Source organism: Macrobrachium rosenbergii, chromosome 6, assembly GCF_040412425.1.
Source record: "Macrobrachium rosenbergii isolate ZJJX-2024 chromosome 6, ASM4041242v1, whole genome shotgun sequence".
NCBI lineage: Eukaryota > Metazoa > Arthropoda > Malacostraca > Decapoda > Palaemonidae > Macrobrachium > Macrobrachium rosenbergii.
The window spans coordinates 57,545,888-57,561,304 of NC_089746.1; the positions used below are offsets into that span (position 1 = coordinate 57,545,888).

At 34.6% G+C, this 15,417-nt stretch overlaps 1 protein-coding gene across 2 annotated transcripts; it reads right to left on the reverse strand.

Moving 5' to 3' along the window:
• Positions 1-223: 223 nt before the first annotated feature.
• Positions 224-15,099, reverse strand: mRpL37 (mitochondrial ribosomal protein L37). Of its 2 annotated transcripts, none has more exons than XM_067105899.1 (8): positions 15,016-15,099; positions 10,768-10,954; positions 9,939-10,148; positions 8,291-8,413; positions 5,969-6,078; positions 5,287-5,469; positions 2,209-2,354; positions 224-532 (listed from the first exon to the last, which is right to left on the reverse strand). In XM_067105899.1, the coding sequence occupies exons 2-8, from the start codon at positions 10,938-10,940 to the stop codon at positions 290-292; spliced, it is 1,188 nt and encodes a 395-aa protein (XP_066962000.1). In that variant the 5' UTR covers positions 10,941-10,954; positions 15,016-15,099; the 3' UTR covers positions 224-289. The 2 variants fall into 2 exon arrangements, with proteins under 2 accessions (XP_066962000.1, XP_066961999.1); XM_067105898.1 differs by having other exon boundaries at positions 14,949-15,075.
• Positions 15,100-15,417: the final 318 nt, after the last annotated feature.

Below are 15,417 nucleotides of genomic sequence, written 5' to 3' on the forward strand. Positions count from 1 at the left end.
AGATCAGTTGAATTCACAAGTGTTTGCATCTTGACATCAAGTCTGGTCTTTGAGTTACTGTGGCCAGTGATATTTTGCACAGCCATCTATGATTAGTCTAATGTTGGTCTATCATTAGTCATGCCTTACTCATAAAGACCTTCACACCTCATAAAACACTTACTGATCACTTCCTAGATAAAACTGGGAATAAGTTGAATGTCAGTAACTAAAACATTAGAGCAACATTTAACTACAACTTTAATGTTACAAACAGTTACTTTTTTTATTTACAACACAAATTTTAGTTTTACTGGGCATGGAATGCCCTTAACAAGCTAAAAATTTGGGGATTGTAACCCTCTAAATTTGCTGCTGCACCCTTAAAATTACACACATCAAATAAGGTTTCTGTTGGACTACTCCAGAATATGTTCTTCCGTGGCCCAGTGAGATCCAAAGTATTTAGCTGCAAAACACCAAAGTGGAACTTCTTTCCTGTAGTGTGAACCACTTGCAGGGTAAGTGGAGTCTCTAAATCACCATTTTCAATCTGGAAAAAATACACATATCGTCACTCAATAAATCTTAACCCTTAGCTAGGAAACACAGTACAAATTACAACAAAAGATGCACTTTCTCAATCCTAGAAATGTAGCAATGCAAATCTACTCAAAGATATAACTTAAATTCAAAATTAAAATTTACGCATGGCATACATGTCCCTGATGTGCAGCACTCTGTTAAAATCTTTATAGCAAAGAAAGCAATTTTTCAAGCATTTAAATAAGTCATAAAAAATTTAGTAAAATTCTCTAACTGCCTAATTCTTAGGAATAAAGTTTTTAAATAAATGAAAATTTTTAAATATATGAAACCCTGACAATCTTCAACATACCAAACTAAGATGACAAAAACATACAATAACTGAAAAATAAGAAAAGAAACCCACAGTGGGGTATAAGAGTAGGACGAAGGATAATGCTTGCTAAACACTTGTTACAGGAATGTTATTTCTTTCGACTACCTAATTCTTCTGAGAAAAACTTCATGTCCAGAAGACCTTTAAATCATCTCTTAACCTTCACACATGAAAGCTCCATAGATGGCAACAGTATCGATGTCTGCCACAATTACATCATCCCCAGGCCCTCAATGAAGAGGATGAAACAACAACTGTCCTTTTAACAATGCCTGTACCATTTAACAATATCCAACCTGTTCATTCATGATTCCATTAATATCAAACTTTGCTAAATCTTAGTACCAATCAGATTATGAAAAAAGTAGAACAGTTCTGAAGCTCATTCCACCTGCTCCTAAGTAGCTATGTGATACACTCTGGTGGCCAGATACCTTGGAATCTGAACTGGATTGGTAGAAGATTCAGGTTCTGCTACTGGTTAGATGGGTGACTAAGATTCTCCTCTACTGCTGTATATCAAAGCTGAATCCTTCACTGGATAAAAAGACACCATAAATCTGGGTTGTGTGTGAGTCCAATACAGGTGCATTGGGTATGCTCTCAGTATGGTATACAGTGCTTGGTTTCAGCACTCTGAATCTATTTTGAATCTCATTCATGAGGTAGGTGTCATCTTTCCCCAGGCACCAGAGATGAACATTCTGTCATCAAAGTACTGTAGGCCTGGGCACTTTCCCCTCCAATTTTAGACTGAAAGTACTGCAGGCTATCTAGATTTCTGCTATGCTATTCCATCATTATAAGTACCCTAATGTCAAACCAAATAGGGTTGCTTCTTGCTTCTTACTTTTGAACAGGTATAGATAAATGACAGAGATCAGTGTCTCACAACTCACGTCTTCTCTAGATCCTCTTCCTCTATGCTGCATGATGGTCACGCTATCTCTTTTGGATAAGCATCATTTTGGATACAAACAAGAAAGTACTTTCAGACTAAACAATTTTTGGCATAATGGTATTTTTTGTTGTTGCACCATTAAAATCAACATCAGTCACACTGTTACCCATAAATGCCACTGCATCACACATAACACTATTCAAAGTTGATAAATTTACATTAATCTGTCATTCATACTGACCAAGGCTGAGGATGGGAGCAATAAAACAGCACACTGGGAAATCAAACAGGAAAAAAAAAGAGTAATTACTAATTTAAAAAAACAGTACCTGCAATGGATGAAAAAGACACTCAAAGCCAAAATGACAGGTGCTTGAACAAAATACCTGAAAAAAAGATTACCTACCTTAAGTGATGATTTTGCATAGGCAGCAGCATGTCCAAAAGCTTGCATGAGTGTAAGTCCACAAAAATTATCATCATCATGTGGTGGTCTTGGCATGTTCAAATGAATAAAGAGAGTGTGGGGGTAGAGAGTACTGGTGGCCAAACCTGCAATTAAAACAAATAAAATTAAAAACAATTCACTTGCACTGGAGTAACTGTACAATAATCAAAGAAAAGGTAAGAGTACCTTAAAACTATTTACATTAAAAAACAGTTCACTTCAGTAACTACTTTACTTACCAGTACTTTGATCAGCTCTTAGCAAAATGAAAATTCACATGTCATTCTGAGAAGGCACCAGTACATGAATGGTATATTATTAAAGAAACTTTTCATAACTTCTTAAAAATATATACAACCTATAAAAAGACTGGTTAAATGAGTATGTTTATGTGAATGATTGGTTCAGTCATTCTTCATATACACCACAGTACCTCTGATATACAGTATCTAAATTTACATAAACCTGCGAAAGTATATGGTAATTATATACATCTAATTCTGTAGAAGAAAAACTGACCTTTATATTCCATTTTCCCAAACATTTCAATAAAGCAACTCAAGATGTCAACACCCTAAGAGCAAATAATAAATAGCCAGTGATTTCTAATCTCCTCTCATGATCATTAATGTTACTGATTTATCTGTTAGGAAATCTTTAAATCACTGGAATATAAATTAAACAGCCCCCTTCACTTACCTTCATTATCTTTTACCTTACTTGTGATTTGATTTATTTGGTCTCTTCACACCTATTTGTCCGACTTCTCTACTGCTCCATACAGATATAGGGCAGTCCCATGAAGCTACAACTCTACCACTTTAGTTTGATCATACTAATTTATATATTATAGTAATAATAAAGGATTAAAAACTAATATATCATACACAATCCTATTAACATAGTAAATAAAAACTGTTAATTAGCTCATGAAAGTCCTGTGCACTTTCTGCCATAACTGCTATGTAATTCATGTATATATTTATATATGTTCTTTGTGCTAATTCCAAAGGTTCACACCATAACTCTTATTCCCTTTGGACTACGGACCATGCTGATACAGGGCCAGCTTAATCTAAATTGACCATGACTTTTCTCCATTATTTTTCTTATTACCTTCCTACTTTATCTCAGCCTGTTTTCCAGCCTTAGTATGTCGCTTCCCTCAGCAACTTTTCCATTTGCCAATAGATCATCCCAATCAGCCAAGAAACTCAGCACTTTGTATGTTCATCTCTTTAAAATCTTAATTTTCTTTGTTAATGTCCATGTCTCTGCTGTGTACAAACTACAGCCTTATAACCATGTAACAGATTATACCGCTTTATTCAGTAAAAAATGGGCACAGCTATTAATAAGTAATCCAGTAAAACTTTTCCATTTCATCCAGGCTATTGCCACTTACTGTATTTTTATCTTACTTCACTTTCAATAGGAGCTTAAAAATTCAGTATATCACCTGCTTAATTGCTTCCATTAGTTCTTAAAATCCCTAACCCTATTCACATTTTGCCATCCTGAATATCTCATGCACTAATGCTACATTCAGCATAAAATGCAGTCACTCATACACCTTCCTTACGGAATATACATGATAACATTTCCAATTGTACTTTTCCCTTTGCATCATTTCCCAACAGAAGCCTAGCTTTGTCTAGGCCAATTTTCAAACCTTTTTTCTCCAGTCTACTCTTTTTTTCATCTTTTGAACATTTCCTCAACCTATACCTTTGATTCTGCTATTAACATCAGATCATCTACATAAAGACACTCTTAGGCCCTACCATCAACACTCTTTGTACCTTCCTCCATGTGGTAAATAATAAAGACTCAGCCCTGATCCTTAATGGATACTTTACTTGTTAATCTCAACATTTTTTCAAATTCTTCAGATATACATGCCAGTGATTGCATAATATGTAATACATTATGACATACTACAATAACTCCCAGCCTTTCTGATACCCTTTGCTTTCCGTAATACCCACTGATGTGCTTATCTTGTTATTTTGTCTCATGTCCTCTGAAAATATATGGTACTACATTCTCTTCCTTTTAACATGTTGCCTCTCAAGCATTCATCTCGTTATAAAGACTGTCTCTGTTGATTTCCCTGTATATAACAAAACTGCTGTCAGTCTGAATATTTCCATCTCTTCCTTCTTGTCAACTCATCAATGACTCTCTCCAGCTTCTTTTAGCAAGTTGTTTTTGTTGTTTTTGTTATTCCTGATGGTCCTGAAGCATATGCTTCTTTCATCTTTCCAAGAGTTCATTTTGCTTCTTCAAGCATCACAATTTCTATTGGTCCCTGCCATGTCAATTTCTTCTAGCTCAAAACCATTCTTTGCATCTAGCTGACTTTCACAATATTACCTCCATTGTTCCATTAGTCATTCAATTTAATTATAAATTCTCTAGTTTGGCCTTGCATAAACACTGCCCCTTTTATATCTTCATCATCTCTCCTCATGCACTTTCATAAGGAAATTTTATGTAAACTTTAATTTCTCTATTTTCATCTTTCATAAAGTATTTAGTGGCCCTTGTACATTTTTTCCACCTTCCCTGAACTACTAACTTGGGCAATACCTGGTATGTAAAAACATGAAACACTGATATCCTAAACAGAGTTTAGAAAACTTACTCCTACAGCAAATGACTTAAATTAGAACCATTCTGGCACAAAAGGAACAAAATCAATAATACTATCTGTGAAAAATGCAAACGCAAATATACATTCATACCATGTAGTTATTCTACTACAAAAACAAGTGGAAATCAAAGTACTAAAGCTACAATAACATGCATGACTCAAACTTTAACAGAGAATAACAGAACACATGTATTGTGCAGCTCCTTTTATTCAAACCCAATCAAGGCTTAAGTGCAATGAAAGATAAGACCAGGATCCTCTCTAGTATGGCAATTCACATCAATTTTTGTCATATTATATGCACTTAAGTAATTAAATTCAAGTAAAACTCATATACCTAATGGTTCACAACAAAGTAATAAATACATGACAGTACTTACAATCATATTGTTCATCACTGTATTTTACAAGTTGTTTGCAATGAAGAAATGGAGAAAGAGGATAAATGTCAGGTAGAGTTTCACCCTCAGTTGCAAGAATTTCTTCTTCTTCAGCTACCGGTGACAAAGGTTTTGAAGCGATTAACAGCGCATATGCCTTATACTTCATCTGAATCAACTGACCTGGAAACAAAAAAATTACAATGCAACAATGGTAAATGTAAGAGGAAATAAAAATTATATATATACATACCTACACATATGTATATTTCCTATATTGGAATTAAAAAATATATACACTGTATACATACCCATATATATTTCCTATGTGACATCAATTCAGATATTCACATACCGTGCCAGATTCAAAATTTTTAAAGCTAACACTTTCCCAAGGATGATCATTCAAATCCTTATTTTTGTCAATTTACATTTCGGGAATTTGTTCGAAATGTGACAACAGTCCAAAAATTCCTCACAGAAAATAGTACAGCAAAACATAGCAGTCAAGTTTTAAGATGGGCAACAGTAATGCTAACATTGACCACTGAAGGAATACTTAGTGTTTCAATGCCATTACCAATTTGTTTCAAATATTAGTAGAAGAATGATCAGTAGAAATTTAGAAAATGCTAACCTACATCTGCCCCCTAGTATCTCAAAAATGAAATAAGTCACTAACCTGAATGCTCTAAGGAGACTTGACTCTTTGTGTTTGCCATCAAATGCTTGTTTGCTAATTCAGGAGATAGCTGGTCCAGGAGAAGCAGGAGTTTGTAGGTCATCTGCTTGCTGTATGATGATGCAAAGAAATTAGTCAAATATACAATTACCTTGAATAGCTCCCAGTTTACAAATTTTCAAACACCAACATAACCCCCATGTCACCAATTAAATTCACTCAAAATCATGTGTACAAAAATTATATTAATTTCCCAGCACATAATGTAAAAATTAAAAGGAAATAAATTCTGTTTATTGTATTGTGTAAAAAATGCAAAAATTTTAATAATTTTTGTTCCATTTATAACTCATATTTTACCCATACTTTAATATTACAGTTAGATCCAACTGTGAGCTAAAATAATCTGAAAACTAGAAAAGCTGTGGTTGTCACTTTGTGAGACTTCCTCTCACCAGCACAAGCTTTTAGTTTATGTTGCTCCACTGCAAATTTTGTCACTACATACATTATCTGGCAAGGATATTCAGTGAGTTATATGGCCTTTGCTGGCTGCAGGCTTTTAGGTTTAAATCAATGTGTTCATGATAATAAAGGGTTCATAACAGGATCATTACAGCTAATTATCGTTATTATCAAGCAACCCTGAAAAAATCAATGACATGCCCTGAGTACAATTCAGCAAAGGTTGACTGGCACCTCCAGCATTAAAACATTTTTTGCTTAAAAGGAAACAGCTCTCTTTTCACAAAGCTTTGGTCAATCAGCCTTTAAAACTAAAGTATTTCTTTTCTTTCAAAATAAACCTCAGAGTAATCAATTCCAGCTTGAAGATCTTCATGTCATGTTAAACAATGGACAGTTCACTCAGAATGTATGCCAATAGACAAAGGGTCTGCAAATAATTTGTGCTGAGGCTACCATGTATAACCAGTGTTAACTGTCAGTTCTCTAGATAACAACACTTTGATGATCAAAAGTCTCATGGAGAAGTGAGCAAAAAAATAAAACTCCCATTTCTTCCACTGGTGCACTGTTCATTTAACAAACATGATTACCAAACAATCAATTAACTAAGAAATCCTTCATACTTGTCATCAAACCATTCTGCATTTTTAGGTAAAGATTCACAACAGCAACAGATGACATGAGTAATCTTGAGATCTCTTCCCAATAGACAGTACAGTATCCTTAATACCATTCCAAGGAAAGCCTAGATTAGTAATTTTTTTAAATTTACAAAATTGCAGTCAATGGGCAATTCCAGCATTTTTTACAAGATTACAGATGATACAGAAGAAGGGTAATATTTTAAAAAATGTTATTGCAGTTACCTCAACCTAGCCAAGCTATGAACAATCTTGGTAACTTTTCTGTCCAACTTCTTCAACTCTACCCTGCTCCAATTTTCAATAATCGATGAAAAACAAATCCTTTGGGTAAGATTGTTTAGGAACAAATACAGAAATGAGTAATCATAAATCATGTCCATTAATCCTTTCTGATTCCGATGATGTCAAATGATGTCATTTAAATATCATCCCAAGAGTCCTATGACATCATCTGTCAAAAATAAAAAATCAACCATAAATAATTTTAACATAAATGACAGCAAAATGTATACGTTCATGGTGCAAAAATAATTTATAAATCCCCATTATTTTTTTAATGCTTATTTACAAAAAAAGTAAGGAAATTTAAGTTCTTGGTTAACCTAAACACCTTATTCTGACTATATAATCTAGTTTTTTACATTTTTTATAACACCACAATAAAGTAAATTTACTTGGCTTCAAAACAAAACTAAACCCAATGTCCTAACTTGAAAAACAAATGTACAGCATAACATAAAATAAAATAATCTCTTACCTTATAAACAGTAACTAGAGCAGTCTGTTTACCAAAAATATTAAAGGTAATCATGACAACAATCAGAACAACAGTCCACAAAAAAAGGCCTAAATGAAAGTTATTATGCCATAATGATATAATCAATCAACTCATTATAGCATTTAGATTATCATGGGGGTACTACTGTATATACAAAAACTTACATCTCTTAAAATATAACACAATGCAACCTACATCACTTAAAAAATACTAAGAGTACACAGCAATATTACCAAATTTTGTAAGGCTGAAAGAAAATGAAGATGCCTGTCAAGTGTTATCTAAAGCACCCCATTTAGCATACTGCCAGTCATTCAGACTAAATCAATTGTTTTCCTTGCCAGTTCAGACTTAGATAAGTTATATAATTGCAATTTTTACATCTAAGAATATGAACACTAGACAGGAAAATTAATGCCTTTCCACACTTACTTCTTCCTGCCTACAGGTGAACCCCATTCTCTTGGAAATTTCCATCCAGGTCGATTTACTACATCATCTATTCTTGGTAGTAACTCCTGATGGGAATCCATTAGACGAGACTGAAGAATAACCCTGGAATAAGTAAGTACAGTGTACTATAATGAACCCATTCTGACAATTAGGGTTATTTGGGACTACAAAATTTTATCTCCTATTGGAAATATAAAATTATACAACTTAAAGCATTCAACATTTCTAAAAATAGAAATTTCTGAATTATTTCCATGATTCAAGTGTCCAATCCCAAATACTGATACCTTAGAAGAGGGATAAGACTGTCAAACTGAGTGCTAGATAACTGTTGATCTCAGCAGCACAGCAGTTAGATGATAGGAAAAATCTTCCCTACTATAAAATGACCACACCTACCTGCTGACAGATTTACTATGTGGAAACAGTTGGGAATTGGCTACAATAAGCTACCTGAGAGAGCAAGAGACACAGAGAGTTGGAGGAATGGGGTACAGGCACTTTTCACTGCACAGCAATGGAGGGGTTAGTGTATTAGTTAGCTTATGCACAGTGTCTTAAGAGGAAAATGGTACCTGATTCCTGAGCTTCTTGCATGTTATTCTAGGCTATCTCCTTAGCAACTGCCATACTTTTAGTATATAGCATCTGTAACTCAGTTTACATTCATGATCTCATTTCTAATAATTCTTGTACTTTGTAATTTTTATAATTCTGTGATGATGCCCAGCAAATATTGGTTATGTTTTCTTCTGCTACAAGACCAGTTAAAACAAGACAATGCTAACACCAGAGCAAAGCACAAAACAGAAATACCAACATACAAATATGTTAAGGATTGTGAATTATACAAGACCCAAATAAAATGAACACATAAATTAAAACTAGTAGAGGAGAAGGTTTTTACTTTAATTGGTATTTGCACATAAGTGGGCTGGTTACTCCAACACATACAGTTCCCTTGCAAAAACCCATCATGAAAACATTATACTACAAGTCGACTTTCATGATAGAAATGATAACTGCACAACAAACAAAATCAACTTAAAGGAACGCCAGTTTCAAGTCAATGAAGACAAATGAAATAAAAAATACATTACTAATTAGCAATCAATACATACCTGCATCACAGTTTAACAAGCCAAACAGTGAAAGTCTTCAGAGGGTATGACAGGGACCCTTCCATAGAAAAGACCTAACTTTTCATCTATGCATTGATTCACTTACCTCAACAGCTTTATAGCACCATGTCTGTCTGGCTTTATTATCCATACAGTAATATGTAAAAGTAAGAATGCTTGTGCTGCATAAGAACAAATCAAAGCAAATGTCAATTCTAATAACATATACAGCATAACCAAAGGCAAGTATTATAGAAGCAAGTTTTTCTAAACATCATATCTATGGTAACAGTTCCAATACGGTTAATACCATCTCCAGTACCATTGGTTTTGTATGAAAAACATTCTTTGCTTGTGCTGCTCATGGGCAACCTTTAAACCTCTATCTTATTTTTATTCAATACTCTGATCCTCTATCCAAACATGAATTATGGTACACTACAGTACATATCTACAGTTTTGAAGTTGGTCATTGATCCTCTTTACAACTGAATAAATACACTTACTCCTGTATTTTTGAATCTTCTTCTTCTGAATTATCTATAATCCGTCCAACTACCCTCTGGGGAAGTGCTGGACGCACAACACTGTTGGTCAAATGCTGTGCTTGAGTCATCCCTCCTGGTGGCGAGAAGTACTCATGGAAAACATAACATGGTCTCTTATCTGGTTCCAATTCTTCCCCAATTACAGGAGGTGGTTGTGGGAGTTCAATCCTAAAATACAAAAAATAATAATACAGTATGGAGTGTTAAAATGCTTCTTTTCAAAGGTTATATTACATCTCATTACATAAAAATTATGCTAAATACAGCACATTTCGTGACTGCCATCTACCATAAATATATACACAAAAAAAGGAAAATTCTATATAAAAATTTTCAGTGAGTTGGTAATTTTACTTTCTCATAGGTCATTAAATACTCATACAAAATTCCATGAATCTGTTTTTAAATACAATATAATTACAAAGTAAGATTTTCAGTTCTCTATCCATAATTCAGTTCACTCACTGGAACCATCATGTACTGTAGACCTACTCTCCAGAAGAACACAGTATACTCATAAGTTAGCAAAGAGTTCTTTCAGAAAGTGAGTTAGCTAAAAATTCATTAAGTCTGAAAAATTATAAAATCCTACCATCAATTTATCATATACTTTAAAAATCATTTGCAAACACGGTGTAGATTTTGCACATCACTTCTTTTACAGACTAATCCAGTGAATTCCACTGCACAACTGAAAATCCTAATCCCAATTTCGCAAATATTGAAGTGACTGAATCCATAGCGCAACCTACCACAAAAGCCAGTCAGCAATCAATTATGCACTTACACTCTGTTGAAAGCAGGAGTAAGGATATCCTTCGGGTCATAAATTTTTATTCCCTTTGCAGTTAATGCTTCAGCAGCTCCAGAAGAAGGCACCCTTCTTTGGTTCTTAAGATGCCACTGAAATCTGAATCCACGTCCAATGTGTTGTGCCAAACATACTGCTGTAGTCCTCATGGTGAAGTGACTAACTGGAAATAGCAAATGAACAGGGATATACAATCAGTAAAATACAGAAGATGCTAAACCCACAGTAATAACATTAACAGTCAGAGTATCCTATACATTCAGGATCTCATTGAATTCTTAAGGATAATTTTCTTATTATGAAAACTTTTACAATCAGTGTTGAAATAGATCCTTTTTGTTATGATAAAAAATTCATAAAAGTACATACTTAACATAGATACCAAGAAAATTATTTACTGAAAAATGGCTTGATTGAATTAAAAAAAAATACCCTATGTTACTCACAAGCCACACAAAAAAGTTTACACTCAACCTCTTCCTAAATTCTGTAAAACATCCACACTACACCAGAAGTATGAGCACTATAACCCTTGACTGTACTCTTAAAACAAACCGACCATCATAATATGAACTACATACATTTTTTCAAAAGAAAAGATGCTGCTCATGAACTAGATAACAAAAACATCTTATATCATGTTTCTGTCTAAAGTTAGATTCTGTTAAGTTTTCTGAAGTGAAATTAATAAATGGCATTACTCTCACAGAATATCACCCTAAATTAAATTTACCAGTCCCATGTAGTGTAGGATACTAAACATATTTGGGAGGTGACCTACCAAAAGCTCTTACCCCAATGTAATTGTTGCATTGTTGCATAGTGGTTTCTATAATCAACCATGCATCTACCTATAAGGCAGTTACACTTATTGCAGAGTACATTATGGTTCAGGGTCTCTTTATGACTTCCATTTTATATTTATTGTAATGTAGCCTAGGCTAAATCATAATACACAATTTATTTAGAGGAGGGAAATCTTAATTGGGTGAGGAACTTCAACACCGAAACAAACTCTTCTCTCCTTTACTCAATCTTTATTCTACAATGTTCCAGAAAACTGTCCATCTTCAGGTTCTGTAAAAATTAAAAACTAATATCATTTATACCCAAAAACAGAAAATGATATGTAATCAACACATTGACAAATGTCAAAAAGTAATTTTAAATAAACTACTTTCCTGCTAAAGACAGAGTTATCTATATTCCAGAAAAACTAAAATTAAGCATGAATAATTTTTGTATGATTCTTCTTTCTTGTATGTTACTGTTGTTTTTACAGTACAGTACTGTGAAATTAGCTCTGATACTTTCTTCATACTTTTCAGCCACAGTATGAGATGAAGCATTTTTCCAAATGGAGTGTGAAGAGCAATTTATTAATAAAGAAGATATGTACATCTAAATATTGGTAAGTTTCTTAATTCTTTAAGTTCTGTTTGATCTTTTATTGTTTCCCTGACCCCATCAGGTCCTCAAAGAGTTCCCTGGCAAACCTCAGATGGGTGGGAGTGTTGTGTTTAAGCTACTTCTTCTTATCTTCCCTAGCTTTATGACCTCAAGTTGCAGTTAGGTTAGTTTTTTAGTCTATGAAAGCTTTACCATTTCTCTTGGTTAAGTTCCACAAATTTTTTTGACCCAGATTTTCTCAAATTGGCACTGGGTACTGAAGGTGGAATATCAATAGTCAAAACAAAGAGGAAGTTTTATAAGTTTATATGTGAAGTTTAGTTAGTATAGACATATGACTGCATATATTTGTTCTGCTTCTAAAGCTTGACACCTAACCTCAACTGAACGCAAAACTACTTGGTCTTTTTGTTAGAAAATAAGTGCAATAATACTTCTATATAATCCTTAAAAATATCTTGGAACAGTTTCTGCTACGTATTATTTCAGAAAATAGCCTTGTAATAATAATAATGAGGAAGCCTCTTTTACTCTCCTAGTCAGGGACATCCAAAGTACCAAAATTAATTATTTCAACTTTTCCATCATACTAAAGTCCTTAAAAAAAATCAAGGTATAATAAGGTCAGGTAAAGGGATGCAGGGGGTTGCCTTAGGTTGGGATATATCCCCATGAGAACCAGTCTCACACTTTTTAGCCTAGTGGAGACAAAGCTCCCCTCCCACCTGATTAGATAGCAACTGGCAACCTAGATTAGTCAAGGAAATTTCAGATTTGGATGTATTCAGGTATCATTTGTATGGTTGCATATCCCTTTCAGTGCCACTGACACATTTTAGGCAGTGTTAAGGGTCCAGGCATGTTGGTAGATAAGGTGATGTCAGATTATGGAAGCTCAGGTTGGGCTGGGATGTATCCTTACAATAGCACAGCCACATTTTCATGCTTTAATCTAGTGCTCTTAAATCTGGTGACTGTTAGCAATTATCATAGGCTACTATTGGCCTGATTTCCACCAATCGTCAACCAAGATATTTGCTATCTCCAGTTTTTGTTTTTGTTAGAGTACAGCTATACTTTTAGTGTTGCTGATGAAGAAGGTGGTGGTGTTTATTGTTGATGAATTATTATTAACCTCACATCTCTATCCAACATGGTTGGGGACCCTTTGGGAACGTGGGGTTTTGGTGGGGAAATCGTTGAGAGAAAGACCGGACTGTGGTGTTGTTGCCATGGAATGGTTCGTGCATGCAAGTCACTAGAGAGCCATGTGTTCAAGAATTGATTGGCTAAGGAAAGCTATTATAAAATGAACTATACTAACCTAACGTGCCATAACCTAACCTAACATAGTAGGCCATGTTACTTAGCAGGGGACACCCCAGTGAAGGACACTCCACTTTTTACCAAAATTCCCTATAACACTGTGAATGCACAATAGCATTCCAGGATGGCCAGCATACAATAACATATCAGTTCTGAGGTTAATTACAGGTTAATTACAGTCAACCGCCAAAAAAATTAAAGGTAAATTCTTGATAAGCAACCAAAATACTATATAAAAAGTCAATTTCCAAGGTAATACCCGATGTGGAGCTGTTCTATAGTTCTACCTTTGTTTGACCTATGATTATGTCTGTTATTCACGTTTATGATACTTACCATTTTCTTTATTTTTTTATTTCTACCATTTCCTTTACTTTTTTAAACCAGTTTCTAATCTAGAGTGCCACAGTTGTAGTCTGCAGCTGTACCCTACATATTTACATGCATAGGCCATACCCACTTTTACACCAGACTCTCTTGAGTCATGAGCATAGCCTATTTTACCTTTCCAAATGGTGGTATAAGTGAGGACTACGGTAGAACTATATAGTAGCTCCACGGCGGTGAATGCCTTCTAACTTAACTTTTTCTAGTTTTTTGGTTGCTAATTATGAATTTACCTTTAATTTTTGGCGCTCGAGTGTAATTAACCTGTAATTAAACCCTGAAGTCCATCCAAGAAGGGGTTTCCATATGAGACCTTCACAAGACAGAGCACGGGTACATCTGTTTCAAACGGTTCATATCCCGTCCGATAAGTGCAATAACTTGTTAAAGTACGGGTACCCAATCCCCCCCAGGCCAGTACTAAACATGGCAAGGGGACATTCCATTTGGCCGACAACAAACAGATGCACCGCCAGTATCCGAACCCCTAAAAGTGTATAAAAAACCAGTTGAAAAGGTAAAAACAGGCGTGGAGCTAATATATAAAATTACCAAGAGTACTACCACTGTGACCTGGTTCCAGTCAGTCGGCAAACCATAACCCTATTTTGCTCATGTTTTTCTTTATGAAATTGATGGTTTTTTCTTCATGTTTTATATGGTGTTAGTCTCACCATGAAAAAAAGGGGCCCAACACTATACAAATACCGGCCTAACTTACACTACAATAACTAGCCTAGCCTAAGGCATGGTAGTGCAGTAAACCAAACGCCGTGGTTTACCATAACGGTCAGCAGCGAATACAATATAATATAGCTTAATTAGCATGAACAATTTAATTTCACGTGTCTGAACAGAAATTAATTCATCACGTAGCCTGTAGATTATTCTAATCCAGGACTATCAACATGGTTGCCTTGTACCACACGGTACCAATTCATTCGACAAATTAGTCCATCAAGAGCAGTCCAACGCATTTCTTGCATAATTTCCATTTCAATTATCATCGATACATCGTAATAATGATTAAATACCTTAACAAGGAGGTTCCCTTAGTCGCCACGATAGCCTATATTTTCGGGACCTATTGACAACACTAACCTACGTCTTCCGGATATAAGTAGTAGTAGTAGTAGTAGTTGACAAGATTGAGCTTTGAAACGGCTCCCTTGTTAGTTATATTCCTCCTTTGCTCTTTTGTTTGTTTAAGTTTATTGCCTCTGTTATACTATCTATATATTTTCTATCAATTCCGTGCTATTTTCAATTTCTTCTTTCGATTGATGTGCAAATGGAACTGTGTGAGCTATCACATACTTTATTTTCTTGATATGGGTGCTGCACGATCTACAGTTTCTAATGCCACTATATGTTGGTCAGTAAAGCAAGAAATGTTTTAAGTTTTCAGTTATTTCTTCACATCACAAACTACTGTGTAAATAGAAAAGGTATCTTGTCCAAAACCGCTTACTTAGCAGAAATAACTTGAAGGTTGGCCTGGTA